The sequence below is a fragment of the Harpegnathos saltator genome, unplaced genomic scaffold (assembly GCF_003227715.2).
Source record: "Harpegnathos saltator strain DR-91 unplaced genomic scaffold, Hsal_v8.6 scaffold514, whole genome shotgun sequence".
NCBI classification, from domain to species: Eukaryota; Metazoa; Arthropoda; class Insecta; order Hymenoptera; family Formicidae; genus Harpegnathos; species Harpegnathos saltator.
The window spans coordinates 1-17,810 of NW_020230332.1; the positions used below are offsets into that span (position 1 = coordinate 1).

Sequence of the window (17,810 nt, forward strand, 5' to 3'; positions counted from 1 at the left end):
TTGACGTCAGGACGCGTTTGCACACGAACAGCGAGGCTGCGAGAAAAACCGCGGCTGGAGCCCGACGGCGGGGGGAACGAAAAGGAACGAGGCAAGACTAGAGAAAAAAAGAGAGAGAGAGAGAGACAGAACAGAGAAAGAGAGAGAGAGAGGACGCGACTGTTCGCGCGCTCGACTACCCCGAGATAGACGGCGGTTTCGAGCGGGGACTTTCTCCTCCGAGAGATCAGTCCGGTCCGGCGACGCGAATGCGCCGTGACGACACCGGCCGCAAGCGAGCGAACAAAAGGAAGTGCGAAGCAAAACGCGTGCGAGGTAGTGCGAATCGCGCGTGAAGGGACGACTTGGCGCTATGACGATCGAAAATGATTGCGCCGAGCCGCGATCGATCAAGATCAGGAGAAGAAGGGACGAGGGGTGGTGGTGCGGTGCGAGATAGATGCCCTATCGCGAAGTGATTAATCGGACAGCCGACGACTGCGCGCTCTCGTCGGGGGTTTTGCGGGGACGAGGAAACGGAGGAGAGACCAGGTTCGTTTTGGAACGCCGGTGCTTGGTAAAGAAAGCGTGGCGCGCTAGTAACCGCGACGAACGGTATTTATATCGGCAGTGGTAGCGACGACCGGTCTTCTCTCTCTCTCTCTCTCTCCTTCTTTCTTTCTCCTCTCTCTCCCTCGGCGAATCACGCGCTGGACCCTCACTTGGAACAGCGTTAGTCAAGCGGCGATTCTTCTCCCCGCATCGAGACCGGTCAATACGGTCTTTTGCTCTTTGTCTCTCTTCCTGCTCTCTCTCTCTCTCTTCTCTCTCTCTCTCTCTCTCTCTCTCTCTCTCTCTCTCTCTCTCTCTCTCTCGGATATCTCTCCGGTATTTTTCTTTCCGATCGGTTTCCGGGAAGCTCGGCGGAGCGACGGATTGCGGTTGCTTTTCCGGAGATACACACTGGAGCGCCGCGATTAACACTCTCTCACGGCGGCGCGGCCGTCACGCGGAACCATGAAAGGTTCGGGGCGAGGGAGGCGTAGCTGGTGGTCCATTCTTCCGATCTTTGAGAGCCGCGCGCACGTATGTGTTGTGTGTGTGTGTGAATCGTACGGAAAGAAAAAGAAAAGAAACGGTCAGTCTTGCGATTCGCGCCTCGGCCCAACTTGAATGCTGAGTCGCACGTGAAGCGGCCTTCGAGCGGTTAAAGCCGCATTTAAGGCGGGACTTGCAAAATGCAGATCCGCGGGGTTGTTGTCGCTGCGCTCCGAGGTTCGCGCTTCATACGGAACGCTCGCGTATAACGGTAAACGTTTAATGACGAACTTAACGAACGACAAACTAGAATATAGCCGTGCAGATATATAGCGAAGCCAATCGCGACACCGACCGTACTACAGAAGGCTCGCACAGAACGCCGGCAGGAACGAGAGAGAGAGGCAAAGAGCTGCTGCCCCCCTCTTCTCCTCTCTTTCTCTCTCGCTTTTTATCCACCGAGTACATATCTTCGCCGATACTCGCCGCTCGGAATTACGTCCTCTCCTCCCGCCCTCCACCGCGAGGTATTGATTTTTTCGTCATTGCTCCTTCGCCTTCTCGATTTGGCGCGAACGCGCGATGCTATTTAAGGCGCGTCTCTCGCGCGAATAATGGACTCGCGCTGCTCCGCTCCTCGTGTGCTCTCCGAGACGCTCCCGGTCCTTTCGCGACGAAGCCGTCTCTCTCTCTCTCTCTCTCTCTCTCCTCTCTCTCTCTCTCTCTCTCTCTCTCTCTCTCTCTCTCTCTCTCTCTTTTTTTTTTTTTTTTTTTTTTTTCTCTCTCTCTCTCTCTCTCTCTCTGCCATCCTCCGACGAGTGATTAACTCCGCCGAACGCTTCTCGCACATCGCGAATGCATTGAGGTCTCGCGAAGGTAATGTTCGCTCGGAAAGAAAGTCAACGGTACGCTACGCTACACGCGCGACTATCGCGCAACGCCAAACGCAAAAGTACAAAATCGCCGAGCGACTCTTCCGCGCTCGAGGTCGCTTTGGGAAAAGCAAAGGGTTGACGAGGAGGGAAAAAGAGGTCTAAGCTCGAAACTCACGTTCGCGTCACGGACGTGTCGCGAGGGTTGCCCCGTGTTCCCTCGGCGTATCTCGGTTGTTACACCTCACAAGCTCGATCCCGACACCCGCACAGTTTGAACACTCTTGGACTCGCTTGGACTCCTCGAGCGAAGAACGTCGAGCGTCGCACGTGACACACGCAAACCGCTCGATTGCACTGCTGATTTTTTTATTATTCACGAGAAACACTTGCCGAGACTGGCACCGTCAGCCTCGGGGAAAACGTTGAATCACAACGACTCTCCGTTCCTCGCTCCTCGTCGGCGGAGTGCAAAGACGAGCGGGGGGGGGGAGAGGGGCGACATCGGTGCCCTCGCGATCGCTCCTATCTACGACGAGATTAATGCCTACATCGCGCTTTACAAATTCCTATTCGCCGGTACAATTCGACTTAACATGTATTTTACACACACATATATGCATATATATATATATATATAATATATATATATATATATAATATATCTACATTCGTTATATATATATTATATATATATATATATATATATATATATATAGTATAAATCCCAATATACGCCTAAGTTCCATATCACAAAGACATGCCGTTCGGTATCACGATTTAACCGCCGATTCGATCGCTCGTGCGATTTCCCGAGTTTGATTGTTGTCGTTCGCTGCTGTCGTTGCCGGTCATTGTCGCGGCGCCCTTTTCGTCGCCTCCCACGACCTCGTTCTCTTTCCATTCTTCCGCTCTTTCTTTCTCGCCGAACCGATGACCGCTCTCCGTCACCCTTCTTGCCGTTCCCGCCGCTCATCCACGCTCGCCTCTTGCGATCGGATTAGTCGCGTCTCGCGTTCGACTAAATTTAGCGATTTCGCGTCACCGGGATCGCGCCGCGGGGCGCGCGCACGCGAGACTGCATTGTTCGCAAGCTGTTGTTTCGCGAGCCACTTGGAGCCGTGCGGACTGTTTGCTGAGTAAACAGCCTCTCTTTCCGTTTCTCTCTTGCTCACCTCTTCGTTCGCACTCTCTCTCTCTCTCTCTCTCTCTCTCCCTCTCTCTCTCTCTCTCTCTCTCTCGCGGAGTGCCGCTCGGAATAACTCGGGGGAGGGGAAAATCGATGACAATGGTCGGATAGAAATTAGTCGTTAGACGCGTCAGCGCGTGTCGTACGACAACGACGAGGCGTGTTGTGTGCGCAAAGAAATAACACGCGACCTCTTCGACCGACGCGAGACGGACATTTTTTCTCGTCGAAAGATGCAGAAGAGGTCGTTCTCTCGAAACACAAGAAATCATCGCCGTTTTGACCCGGGCTGTCAGGTTTTCAGAAGTCTTGTCCAGTGTTCGATTACTAAGTCAAACCGGACGTCGTATGTCCGGTTTTTAAGTTATATCCAATCAATGGAATGAGAGTTCAGATTTTTTAGCGATGTTTCTCCGTTTCAAGCGCCTACAAACGATCGAGCGCCACGAGAAGCCATCTAGTAGATAATCTGCCGATCCATCATTCCATGTATATTGAAAAAGTAATAGTTTATTATTTTATTCGATCAAATCTTGTTTATAAAATTGTTTGGAAATTAATATTGCAAATGAATTCTTGTCAAATTTTGCATTTAATATAACGTTATAATTATTATTTCTGTCTGGTTTAGTCCGATTTGGGGTTTGTTACCAAAGAAGAAATGTCCGATAATTTTAACTTTTGGATTTGGCAATCCTAGGTGAAACGTGTTTCGGTGTTTCCGTCGAACTGCCGGGGTCAAAAGAGAGAGAGAGAGAGAGAGAGAGAGAGAGAGAGAAAGAAAGAAAAAGACAGAAAGAGAGAGAGAGAGAGAGAGAGAGAGAGAGAGACAATACGTCCGAATTTCCAGCTGGCGAAAAACAGATTGTTTTCCACGCCCTACGCTCGATCGAAGGACCCGTCGTCCTTCACGGGTTCTGTCTCTTTCCCGCGAATACGCGGAGCGTGCGAGATGGATGGTATTACGCGGTAAACGAGAAGCGCGTCTGGCGAGGGAGTTAACCCAGTTATTCCACCGCGAGAAGCACGAAGTTAACAAACCGAGCACGATTCTTGTCGCGTCGCGGGCGAGCGTCGTTGCCGTCGCGTCGTAAGCGAGATGTAACAGCCGCAGCAGATGCGACGCATCTCCCGCCGAGCTTCCCGGCCATCCGAACTGCGCGCTCCGGAACTGCCGCCGAACAGCCGAAACCGCGAGAGCAAGGCCTTAGGAGCATCGATAATTCATCGACGAAGTGCACGGCGAGCCGAACACGGCCACGTTCCGGCCGTTTGCACCCGCGTGGCTTCGCACGACGAGCGTTTGATCCAACACGAGCTTAAGCCCGGCTGTTCTCGCGAATGAATCGCGGAGGAGAAGAGTCGTAGGTCTCCCTCGGCGAGGTTTCGGCCCGACCGAGCGAGAAGCCAAACACGCGCGGCGACGGCGACACGTCGTGCGTGGAACGTCGTAAAAAATGCGTTTACAAAACACAAGCGGGGAGAGAGATGGACTCTATAAGCTCCGTAGAAAAATTTATGTACAAACGGACCGCGCGCGCTTGTCGGACTGTAGAAAAAAACTCACCATCGCGACGCTCCGTGAAAGTGTAAACCGAGTCGTCGCGCGGCCTCCACCAGTCGCGATCGTCCACCATCGATTATCGCCCGACGAATGCGCGACGCGATGACGGGAGAGCGCGACACCGCTTGCGATCGAACGCGCTTCTGAGCGGCGAGGAGACCTCGGAAAAATCAACGTCCCTTGTCGCTCGCTCGCTCACGTCGACCTCACGGGCCGAATTGCGTCGTATTCAGCGTGCGGAGCTCCTCCGTTATTAAATTCCCCGTGCTCTCGCGAGCGGCTCGCTTTAACCTGCGTCGCGACGTCGGCGTCGATATTGTGCATCCAACGGATTGTATCACGTATACGACGTTCCTATCGAGCCGACGACTCCACCAGGCCCGAGGGTGGTCTCTTCAGTTCTGCTCCCCCTTGGCACAATAACCTCCAAGTCGCCCGCGACTACTGTCGTGCCCCGCGGCCATGAGGAGAGTGATCGACGACCAAGTCGCATTAATCATACTTCATTCTCGGAATCGGAATTTATGGAAATGCCAGTTGCGGTTCCGCTCGACCTACCGTGCAGCCTCGAGCGGTCCGTCAGCTGATTTATACTTGCGATCGACCCGATTGTCGTACCGTCGTGCCGCCGGATCATTTTCTATGTCGTTTTCGTGCTGCTCGTCGTGTGCGCCGGCTCGAATGGAAAAATACAACGACGTCGAGCGACGACGAGCACGAAGGAGCGCGTCGTCGTTCGTGTATTTTGTCGCGGTGACGGTGTCGCGTCGCTGACGTTTGCGCGCCGTCCGCGTCCGTGTATCGTTTTGTCAATTAGAGTGCTCGTTAGACACGCACGACAGCTGGGAAAAACGCGCTCTTACGTTCCGATGATTCGCTCCTTCGCGATTACCGCCGCGTCGGTCGCGTTTCGTCGGACGAACGATGCTGTGCGGTGCTCGGACACCGCTCGGCCGAATGAGCGAATGCGAGCGTGAATGAGTGCGGGAACCTTCGAGAGAAAAAAAAAATAAGGAACAAACCTCGTGAAACGGAGGTGGTACGTGGTAAAGGGCCCGACGACGAGCGCCGCTCCGCTTTGCCCTCGAGCGGTCTCGCGCGTTCGATCCGTTTCGCATTTTCCCGCCGACCTGTCGCGCTCCTCGAAAGATTGTCGTAGCGGAAACGGACGGCTAAAGGCGGGGTGCGACCGCCGCCGTCGCGTTCCTTCTCACCGGCGGCAGCAATGGCAGCAGGAATAAATCCCGGCTACGAGCGGGCAGCCAGAGAGCAACGCGAAGCGAGTCGTCGTCGCCGACGAGTTCTAAGATGTATGTGTGTGTGTGTGTGTGTGTGTTGTGTGTGTTCGAGGTAAACGACAACCGGTCTCGTACCGTGTCGTAGGTCGTATGTCGAGGCGTGAAACAGTTATAACGCCGACGGCGAATCCGCGAAAATGAGTCTTTTCGCTCTCGTTTCGAGATTACCGTTGCTTCTCGCGTTCCAGCTAGAGATGCCACCGTTTTGACTCGTACTCGTCGTCGTCGTCGTCGTCGTCGTCGTCGTCGTCGACGGTGGCGGCGGCGGCGACGGCGACGGCGACGGTGACGACGATGTACGACGCGTACCGGGCTCGAAACAACGGTAATTCGATCGATAACGTTCAGGGGAGAATTTCAGCGAGGAGCGTGGCCGTCGTGCGGTCAACGCGAGCAACGAGCTACGTTCCCTTCCTTCTTTCTTTCCTCTTTTCTTTCGCTGTCTGACGTCCTCGTTTGTTCACACGCACCTCTGAAGAAGAGAATCCAGATTATAACTACCTCACGCCCCGCGCACACGCAACGGCGACTGTGCGAACGCAACGCGTGAATCACAGCGGTATCAGCGAGAGATCGATGATGAGACCCGTCGCCCACCCTCTCGACCTTGAGTGACCCTCGCGGAGTCGAGCGACCTGGGTCGTCGGCCGAACGGCAGGAGGCAGCGCCACAGCCGAGTTTCACGTCGGGTGACCGGGACCGGACCATCCTTATCCTTGCGTCTTTTCTTCACCTTCTTCCTCTTCTTCTTTTTCGTCCTCTTCATGCACCTCCCTCTGTCTACGGCGGAATCGCGCGATCCTTGGTCGGTCGCGACGAAGCGCGCTCATCAGCAGCTGCGCCAGGGACGGCAGTGGGCGAGAAAAGGTGGCGTCGCACATCTCGGCCTATCGTCTGAGATCGTTAAGGATCTCCTGAACCGTCGGGTGTAGTCGGTTAGAACTACCGGAAGAACCGTGGGAGCTGTAGTTGTCGTGGGACGAGCCATGCGACCCATTATTGTTGTGCTGCTGTTGCTGCTGCTGCGCCTGGTGCACTTGACGACTGACGCGCTGCTTAACGGACGTCGCACCGTCGACGGAATTGAGCGACTGATGACTGCTCGATTGATTCGACCGGTGATTCCCGTGCAAGTGGGACTCAGACATGCAGGGGTAGCCCAAGAACGGGTTCACCATCGACAGGTCGTCCAGGCGGTCCCTCTGCTGCCCGGTCTTGCTCGCGGAGATAATATCACCGGCGGTGCTGACGCTCTGCAGGCTGTTGGTCTTGCTGGAGCTTCTGCCGCCGGCAACGGAGTTGAGCGAGTGGTGTCCGCTCAGGTTCCCCCAATTGGACGGGTTGACGTACGTCGAGCTGTAACCCGCGTACACCTCCGCGAGTATGCGATCCCTCTGCTCTCTCGTCTTGCTCGCGGGAACGTCGTCGTTCGCGTTGCCACCCTGCAGACTGTTGGTCTTGCTGGAGCTCCTGCCGCCGACCGAGTTGAGCGACTGGTGGCCGCTCAGGTTCGACCAATTAGACCCATGCAACGGCGGCGGAGCCACGAAGCCCGAAGCGTAGCCCGAAATCGTGGAGACGGACATCTCCTGGATTGACTTACCGCCACCACCACCCCCACCACCACCACCACCACCACCACCACCACCACCACCACCACCGCCGCCGCCGCCGCCGCCGCCGCCGCCGCCGACGTTGTTGCTGCCGCTCTGTAAGCTGTTGGTTTTGCTGGAGCTCCTGCTGCCGGACGCGGAGGTTCTCAGGGTGGAACCGCCGCCACCGGTGGTCGCCGGCTGCGCCGTCGTCACCGCCGGCAACGTGTCGTTCTTGTCGCCCGGCGGCCTCGGCAGCCGGCGACGCAGCCACGGATGCCTGAGCGCCTTGTTCGGTGTCATCCGGTTCTCCGGGTCCCACACTAAGCAACGTTTGAGAAAGTCCAAGAACAGCACGTCGTCGCAGCCCTTGAGGGCGCGTTCAAGGTCGTGCGAGCCGGGCGGACCCCGCAGCTTGCCGCGTCTCGAGAGACCCCCGCTCAGCACTGTCGTACCGTCCGGCATCGCCGTCGCGGTGCAGTACTTCGGGTAGCCCTTCGAGCTGATGAACTGCCGCACCCGCTTCGAGGTCTGCAGCAACTTCTGCGGCGGCATGCCGAGCATCTCGATGATGCATGCCAGCTGGTCCGCCTCATCCTCGCCCGGCAGCAGCGGGAAGCCGGTAAACAGCTCCGCGAGGATGCAGCCGAGGCTCCACATGTCGATCGGCATGCCGTACCTCGCGCCCAGGATCACCTCCGGCGCACGGTAGAAGCGGCTCTGGATGTACGTGTACACCCGCTGGTTCTCGTAGCAGCTGGAGCCGAAGTCGATCACCTGCAATCAAGCGAAGCCGGCCACGTTTATGACGTTGTTTCTCTTTCTTCCTCTCTTTCTCTCTCTTTCTCTCTCTCTCTCTCTCTCTCTCTCTCTCGGTCGGACCGCGGCGTGATTGTTACAATTAGATATCTAATGGTAATTTAATTATCTAAATCTACTTGGTGTATCTAGTCGCAATAATTAGATATCATGAGGAGATATCAAATCGTGAGATACCCATCATCGCAGCACTCGCATCAGCAGCATAATAAATAACGTAGAATCGTGCGCGTTGAAAGTCTCTCCCTACCGCGGCGGAGGCGCCATCGCGCCTCTCACGAGCGAGATAACATTTTTCGGAAACAATTGACCGTGCAAAACGGGTCGCTGTGTAGAAAGTTGAATATGGAGGGATTGCGCATTGTTCGCCGGCCAATTACCGCGTCAGTCAGATTTCCCAGCGCTCAGCCACCCTCGACCAACTTTCCAATCCCGTTTCTCGGGGGAAAAGAAAGAAAAAGAAAAAAAAAAAAAACGAAGAAGGAGAAAAGAAGAAGAAAAAAAGAAGAACGCTCAAATTAAATCGCTCCGGGGGAGTTTGCGCGGAGACGGGCGATAGGAGGTGTGTATTTCTGCTGTTAGACTCACTGCGTAACACAGTTTATTACTGTATCAAACCGCGATGTGCATATCTCCCGGCGCGACTTGCGCGCGCGTAGCGTAGTCACTCGTGAGAATCGATCAAGTCGTATAAAGCACGGGCTCGTTAATAATTTGTGCGCCGCGCGAGCGCGGCGGTACCGTCGTCGTCGTTCCGCGCGAAACGGGATGTACCGGATGTGCGAGCGGCGGCGACGGCGGCGGCCATTCGTACGTACGTGTGTTGTATCCGTTTCCAGCTCGTCGTAAACGATGCACGTGGCCCGCGTAAAATAAGGCGCGTGTATCGTTTATGACGCACCTGGCAGCGAGCGCGCCGAAACCGCACGGCTCGATCGTTTTATCTCGCACTCGCGTCGACCGCTTCGATCGCAACGACGCGTGATCGAGTAGCGCAAATGAGCCGGCGCCGTAAGTCGACGCGCTTCGACACGCAACGCTTAATCCGCGCTACGCGAGGTCGCGATATTATTTAATCATTAAAATCATTAAATGTAATTTCATTTAGTACCAATGATATAGTATTAATCATAATTTGATTGATATTACATCCATTCCTTTCACATTAATTAGCATCTCTCTCTCTCTCTCTCTCTCTCTCTCTTTGAGACAATATCAATTAGCGATCGACGACTTTCACAAAATTACTGTCGATATCGTTCGCGGTCTCGACTCGCAGTTTTTCTTTTTTTTTTTTCGTTGATCTAGCAAACCTTAAGTGGGAATTGTGAAAAACGCGCCGCGCCGACGAGCGGCGCACGATTTGAATGAATAATCCGCGCCTTCTGACCTACTTTAATATTTCGGGCGACGTATGTCACCCCTTTTTCAGGCGTGTATATGCGTGCGTATAGAGCGCCTCGAGCAGAAACGACACGTTGGAGATTATCCAGGATTCAGCCGGCTCGCATTTGGCTACTCGGCTCGAGGTGGCTCGCTCGCTCGTTTGCTCTCTCGCGCGACTTCAATGAGCTGTAATTCTCGGCGATCGATGCCCGATACACGACCTCGAGCGAGATCTCAAACTAAAAATACTATCCCCAAGGATCGAGCGGCAGCCGAGGGTGCAGCAAACGTCGCTAGGGGCACGTTCGCGCATTGTCGGAAATATCCTCGACGGTTCGGAGCTAAAAAGATTATCGGCGAGTCCGGACAAAAAAGGAGACGAAAAAAAATCAATATATTGCCCGCCGCTTTTTTTTTTATCATTTTTCCGACGGAATAAGGGAATAATCTTCGGGAAGCTACAAGCTAACAGGGCGGGAAATCCATGTCCATAAATAAACAGCGTAAGAGAGAGAGAGAGATAGAGAGAGAGAGAGAGAGAGAGAGAGAGGCAGGCTTCTTTTTTGGATAACCAACGGCGGAAATTTATAGAACCGTTGTGTTTTCCGCGACAAAAAGATCCATATCTTTTTGATATTGATACATATATATGGGGAGGGAGGGGAGGGGGGGGGCGTACAACTGCGTACAAACGTGTATCCTCGTAATTAGGTTTCCCATTGAGCTCTCATTACGACGAAAAGAGCGCGCGACCGAAAGAGAGCAGAGAACCATTACTCGACGGCACGCGCACCCCCCGCGCGCCCCTGCGCTCGTAAGAGTCGCGCGGAAGGATGACGAGCAGGGAGAGAATAATTCGCGTTTGATCAAGAGTCCGTAACCGCGCGCGTATTTTCTGTATCGGTAGAAAGTCCGCTTTCCAGCGCGCTCGCGCTTCAAGGTAGTAAAGGCGAACCGCCGTGGTCGATCGGGAGAGCCTCGTGGTATCCGCGGCCGGGAGATATCGGCCAGGAAACGGCCTTCCAAATGAATTAATTGCCGCCTATCTCGCAATAATGCCGACGATAAATTCGTTGCGATTAATCGCCGACGCGTTGCCCAGCAAGAGGGTCGGCCGCGCGCTTAATCACTGCTGCGCGCACGCTCGAGTCTTCGATACACAACGGCGAAAAAATCACAGAGATCGGGCAGTGTGTTTATTGAAAATCGCCCCTCCCCCCTCTCTTTGTGTGTGTGTGTGTGTGTGTTTACTCTGGACCCCGATATCCGGCGTTTCTGCCGAACTCGCGCGGTAAACTCGTAAGCAGTTTCCAGTGCGTCATCACGACCGCACGTTCGGGCTGATCGATTTCCAGGGGGTGGTCGAGCGGGGCGGGGAGTGGGAGACGGCAGGAAGGCAGGCAGGCAGGCAGGCAGGCAGACAGACCGACCGGCCGGCTGGCCGGAAGTCCCCGCGGGGTGCTCCTTCGGTGGAAATATTCGGTGTACGCAGACATTCCGCACGAATCCTGTAGTCCGCAAAACGGTAATGACAAGCCCCGCAGGGAACCAATTTCAATTCTGTTGAACATGAAAAAGAGTTTCCGCGAAACTGGTAGGGGTCCTTCTTCCTTTTCCTCTTGCGAAAAAAGAAATGAATTTTGCAAATTCTTCGCGAAAATCACTTCTAGAATTAGTAAGTAAAAAAATTTCTCGTCGGGTGATGATCTTTCTTCATACTCGACGTGCGCGAGTTTTAACGGAGATCTCATTCGGAGACATCGTGTATTTTGTCCGCGTTAATAATTTTTCAACTTAACATAAACCTCTAAAAGTCACAAGTCTCCCATTAGAACTGCTTGTCTCGTGATATGTGTGTGTGTTTACCAAGTATGCCCCCATTACTTGAAATAATATATTCACCCCTGGTATGCAGCTGCAGCGCGGTGCAGGACTTCCGTTAGGGAACCCTAGTCTAGTGGGGTCACGACCTCAGTCCCTGAATTAGTAGGCTGTCGGAAATATCCGATGGAAATTGCGCGCGACGTACACACGAAATCACGAGACTCGTCGTTATCGCACGAATGTCAACGTGCCGCGAATGACACCTTCCTCCAACGTGTCGATAACGAGCCGCACAATTATCTCCAATTGTCCTCCGGGAGATTTGCATAAATTCTCTCTCTTTCTCTCTCTCTCTCTCTCCCTTTTTCTTAGCATGCTTCATCCGCAAAGACTCGCGCTAATATAGACCTCGGATAGAAGCTCATTAATCAAGACTGTGCTTGCGCTCAAACATTTAAACGCTCCTTTTTTAGCCCTCCGCAGCGACGGACGGATGGAGATCAATGTCTGCGGCACAAAAGCGGGAAATGAAGAAAGCGACCGTGACCACCTCCGGCATTCGAAATCTACGGACAACACCCTCGCTGCGGCGGTTCTTTCTTCTCCCTCCTCTTCCTTCGCCTCTCTCTCTCTCTCTCTCTCTCTCTCTCTCTCTCTCTCTCTCTCTCTCTCTCTCTCTCTGTCTCCGTCTCAGGTGAGTACAGGAAAAGTAAGCGCACGCCACGGCGCTCTCTCGCTCCCTTTGCCTTTACAAAAGGCCGCTCGGAGGCCATCCGGCGTCGCGAGACGCTTTATCGCGGGCCTGTGAAATGAGATATCAAGGGGGGAGAATGTTTATTCGCGGTTTCCCTCTCGTTCCGCGGCGCGCGAGAACGGCGATAAAAGGAGGCTCGTTCCCCTAATTGGAGCGCCCGTTTCACTTCCGAGGGGTAACAGGTGGTGCCTGTGCGCGCCACTTATTCGCGCCAGGTTTCACGGAGGAGCCTCGGAAAAATCGCGTCGCACCTTCATCCGGAGCTTTTCCGCGCCGTTCTCCCCGGAGTGACACAACCCCGCGGTTTCGTCACCCGCGCCGCCGCTGCCCTTCTTTGACCCCGTATGACTTCGCCATTTTACAAGAAAGGCCCGTCGACTTTCTCTCTCTCTCTCTCTCTCTCTCTCTCTCTCTCTCTCTCTCTCTCTCTCTTCCTCTTCCTCTTGACATTCTCATAATTGCACGAGGCGGCGTACTTTGACTCCCGACAGTGCGACGATTACCGCTCTGCGCTCCGTTGTGATCGCGAAGAAACAATCGCGTTAATTCTGCTTTCATTGAAACGTGAGCAGTCGAGTAGCGACACTTGGCGACGCGCGCGAGCATGAAATGCGATATCGCAATTTAAACAGTGAGTAACTCGAATTCTCAAGTGGTAGCTGATTGCGTAACGCGCGGCCGTATCAATCTTGCGTTGTCGTTCGCGGAGATTCGCCTCGATACGATCGTCGTCTCGTCGAGGCGCACACGCGCGTGAGAATGAGCCGGTTAAAAGTATTGTATCGTCGTCGAGCGCAATACACGCGTATGCGCGCAATCCTGTACTCATTCTCTCGCAACAAAGGTGGAAAGATTCTTGCGTTACACGCGATTACCCAGGCGTAACGATGAATACGACAAAGGAGAGAAACGAAAAAAATATATAACAAAACAGGAGTGAATAAAATACGACAGAGACAAAGAGACGGAGACAAATAGAGAGAGAGAGAGAGAGAGAGAGAGAGAGAGAGAGAGAAAATAATGAATATCTCGTTTATGACGCGCTCGACAAACGCACGCACGTGCACAGAGCGAGATTTAATGTACACGACTCTGTTTATCCCGCGTTTAACTTTTTACAACGTGCGCCGGGTGATGCGATGATCCGCGAGACAATGTCGTGTAATTTCACGCGCTCGCTTCTCTCGATCACCGGTGAACTCGGCTCGCAAAAAGGGGAGAAGTGAGAAGAAGGGAAAAAAATCACCGATACCGGGCATTTTTGTCAGGAAAAAAATTCGTCGCAGATTGGTCAAAGAATGAACTCGTGGCTCGAGCGCGGCAAGGAGACAATCAATCTATCTATCTATATCTCTCTCTCTCTCTCTCTCTCTCTCTCTCTCTGTGCGCGAGAGAATGCATTGCCGTCAACCGCCGCGAATACACGCGGTCGCACACGGGCCGATAGCGGGGCGAAAAAAGTGCACGGCAACGGCGGGCTGTGCACGGCACAACACGTGCGCGAATCCGCCGGCTCGTACAAAGCACAACGCTTCAATCAAAGCAAACGTTGTGCCTTTGACATACCGTGATCGCCGTGGATGGCCGCAGCCGCGGCCGCGCCGTACAAATGTACGTCGACACGAGCAGCAGCGTCATCGTCATCGTCGTCGTCGTCGTCGTCGTCGTCGTCGTCGTCGTGCATGCGTCGATTTGTTTTATCGATTGAATTGAAGGGGAAGCCACCGACGCAAACCCTGACCTTTGTCGAAATTCTATTTCACGCTCGGGGCCGCGCGCACAGATTTACGCTGCCGCTCTCTTTGTGCTGCGGCGCCCACTCGCCGGTGCACGCTTCAGCTAATTACCGCGCGCGGACGTCCCTGCAGAACGGTAATATCTCCTCCCCTCTCTCTCTCTCTCTTTTCGTTTCTCTGGTCGACGTGGTTGGAATTCCTTAAATGTCCCGTCCGGGTATTATCGGTCGATTACAGTCACTACCACCTCGACGTACGGTAGTTAATTCAAGATGCAAGCCGTCCCTGATGCCTAAGGTCGATATCGCAACTGCCTACCATTATCAGTTGGCCCCTCCCTGCCCCGTCGACAATACTCCGCTTTGTACGTCGCTCAACTTTCAGAGGATTGTAGGCATCAATGAAGGGACACGCGTTGCTTTGTGATAGATCGCGTCTATTGTCCGCGATAAGTCCGCTCGGCCGCTAACCGGGTGGGTGGACCCGCAAGCCGGGCGACGACGTAACATGTAACGTGATTACGCGAATGGGCGAAATCAGGCGTGGGGGAGGGATTGCAAGGAAATAAACCACGGCGGGATGGGACGGATAGATACAACGGAATAAAGCGGAAATAAAATGCGGGGTAAATGAAGCGGCAAAATTCAATAAAATAAATTCCGCTCTCCGCTTCCGTTTCTCTCTTTGAGCTTCTATTAGCGTGCGTGAAATTTACAAACGGCGGGGAGCGTGTGAGCAAATTGGTTTCGCTACAAATTTTTCACTTCTTCTCCCTCTCTGCACGTCGGCTCGCTCGCGATTCAGCCGAGTCGAAATTTTAGCTCGGCGTCGAACTCGCGGAGGACGACGAGCTATCGTCTCGGAAGAAGCGTAATTTCGCGACTCTGCCTCTCTCTCTCTCTCTCTCTCTCGCGCGCGCGCGCGCGATGGCCATTGTTGCAGTTGTTTCACACACTTACTCAACTATTGCCCGGCCCTAGCACGGAACATGAACATGCCAGCGAAAAATGAATTTCCAACGCACGCGCGCGCTCCACTTTCGAGATATTGGAAAGCGCGCACTGGCCGAGGCGCGAGGAGAGGAGGGGGGAAGGGAAGCGTTTCCCCCGAGACGATTTTCACAAACTCCCGCGACGCTCGGCGTTCACACGACGACGTTGATACGCGCCTCCGTTACGTCGCCGCGCGTCGCCGCTAAAGTCAGCTTCTTGCTGCACGCGTAATCCCAAGCAAGAAAGTAAACATCGCCGGAGAAAGATCTTCATCGCGCCGGTAATTACCGTAAAAGCGGCGCGTGCGCGCACGCGGAGATGCGCCGTGCCGGTGAGATCGGTTTTTACCGTTTTTCCGCCTCGTACGTCCCCGCGCGCGCTCGATCGAGCGAAATGCTCCCTCCTCCCCCCTCCATTGTGTTACTTCATAACAGTTACGCCGTTGCTTGTCGCTTAGCATGTCTCTTTGATTTTGAATGAAAGATAGTTTCAAGCCCTGATCTCGATCGCGAAACTTGCGGTCGGCGCGAATCCACCCCTCCCCCCCCTCCCTGGGAAGACCGAACTTACAGCACACACTTGGACGCGATCTTCGTCAGCGTTTGCATTCAGTGAATCGTGAGTTGGAATCCGCTTGCTCCGGAAGAGCGTTCCACGCGGAAGCGGGCTGAGACGCGTTTGGTGAATCGCGAGAATAACGAGGACGCCCTTCGTCGAGAGCGCGCGATGGTCAGGACAGGTGTAGCTATTCAAGATTCCCCGCTTCTAAATCCGCGCGGTCGTTACAGTTACACGTGAAATCTTGACGTTTATCTTGGCGAGGTTCGCCACGAGCGCGCGACAATATTGTGACAGGCAACTCGAGCGTGCCCGCTTTGATTTCTCCCTCTTTTCGAGACGAAGAGGAGACGAAGCGCCGATGAAGATACGCGCCAGACAACCGCGCGTTACGTCATTATTTTCTTCCGAATGACCTGGATTCTGCTGCGCCTCGTGCGCATCGATCTCGCGCGAATCAATATCCGCTCGGAAATATTTCACGCGTCGAATCCACCGTCGCCGCCGCCGCCATCGTCGTCGTCGTTGACGCAACGTGTGCGTGCAAACACGAGAGGCCGGTCCGTGTAATAAGAGCGATAAAGTCCACACACCGCGCGCAGTGTTCCATTCCGCGGCTGATAATAATAACGGGACGCGCGCGACTGTGCGTGTGTGCGTGTGTATGTATGTATGCATTAACCGTAACACGGCTGTCACTTAATAAGCCGTGCAATCGTAACACACTCGGTGTAATGTAGACGCGAGCTGTAGAGCCGTGACAAAACGCGCGCACAACGGCGGACAGATGCGAGCGGGAAATGCTCTCGTGCATATTTCCGCGGCCATTATCCTGGCGATACATCCGGATAATAGCGCTGCGAAGGACTGCACCGCCGCGCGCCGGCGACGGCGCACTTTCTGCGTCTCGTTACGTCTCGGATGAATTCTTTATGGCGCGGAATCGTCCTTAATGCTCGCCGCCCGGTCTACAGCGCGGCCGCGAGCGACGAAACTTGCGACTGGCGATTCGACTCTTATAACGCGATTACAGTATAAGATAATGCCTTATCTTTAACATATTTGCGCCCACATTAGCGGCATATGCGCGACTCCTGCAATTTTCCCAGAGAGAGCCTTCTCGCCGCGAGCGCATACACTAGGTGTGTAGAGTGATACACTAGGAAAAATGTATTGCAGCGTGAGCCAAAATTTTGTTGCAACAACAAAATAATTTGGTTAAAATATGCCCGACGAAACTGTGCTTAGCTCCTGTAAACAAATATCTTGTTTGTTCGTATAACGTATTACTTTTGTTATAGCAACCAAGAAGCTTTAACTGTATGAATTTTGTTAAAAATACTGTAATTTCTTCTTAATACATAAAATCTAAATTTTAGCGCACAGAAAGACAAAATAGTATTCATCGGGCATTATTTCAGTTTATGTAAAATAATATTTCGTTATTATGTAATTTTTATGGATAAAATAACTAAAATGCTTAATTTTTATACATGAAATCTAAGAACAAAATCATTCGGTCCAGAGAACAAAGCAGAAAAATATATTTAGTTGAGACAACTAAATATTTTACATTACATAAAACAAGATATTTGGTCGCTATTAAAGAATACCTCAACTAAACTTTTTTTGTTAGAGATACTAAATTTTTTTCCTAGTTCTACGCTTTATCGCACGGCCGACGGTGTGAAAGAGCGAAGGAGCGAAGTCGAATTGATCCTCGCCGCCGCCGCCGAGTTGACCGATTCGCGAGAATCCAAAGGGCACAGCGAGCGGAAAGGGTCCCTTCCGCGCGCGACCTTCCCCTCCGTGATTTCTCTCTTCCTCTCTCTCCCTTCCTCTCGCGCGTTCTCCCCAACGTCCTCGACGGTAACGCGAAGTTACACGTCCCCCGGGACAATGCGAACGGCGGACGGCACTGAGTCATCGTCGTCGTCGAGCGGCAGGGAAAAACTCCCGGCTAGGGCCACCGCCGCCGACGGTGGCGGTTGCTCGTTACCGTTCCCCGTCGTTACACTCAGCGGGCGATCGATCGGCACACGGTCGGTCCTCTCCGAACGTTTCTGAAATCCCGCCGCCTCGCGGCGATAAAATCGTTTGCGAGCGCGGTGCCGCGATGACGCCGCCGAAAAGCCGCGGCGAAGCTCGGCCGAGCGCGATCGCACGTTAAACCGGTGTGACGTCGTCGAAGCTTCTTCCCCCCGGTATA

At 53.6% G+C, this 17,810-nt stretch overlaps 1 protein-coding gene across 2 annotated transcripts in view; it reads right to left on the bottom strand.

The window, feature by feature from the left end:
- Nucleotides 1-4,963: 4,963 nt before the first annotated feature.
- LOC109503652 (dual specificity tyrosine-phosphorylation-regulated kinase 2) overlaps nucleotides 4,964-17,810 on the bottom strand; it is a 49,880-nt gene continuing 37,033 nt past the window's right edge. For both annotated transcript variants that reach the window (XM_025302765.1, XM_025302763.1), the window contains one exon: nucleotides 4,964-8,309. In XM_025302765.1, the coding sequence (XP_025158550.1) occupies nucleotides 6,828-8,309 (1,482 nt within the window). In that variant the 3' untranslated portion in view covers nucleotides 4,964-6,827. The remainder of the gene's footprint in view (nucleotides 8,310-17,810) is intronic.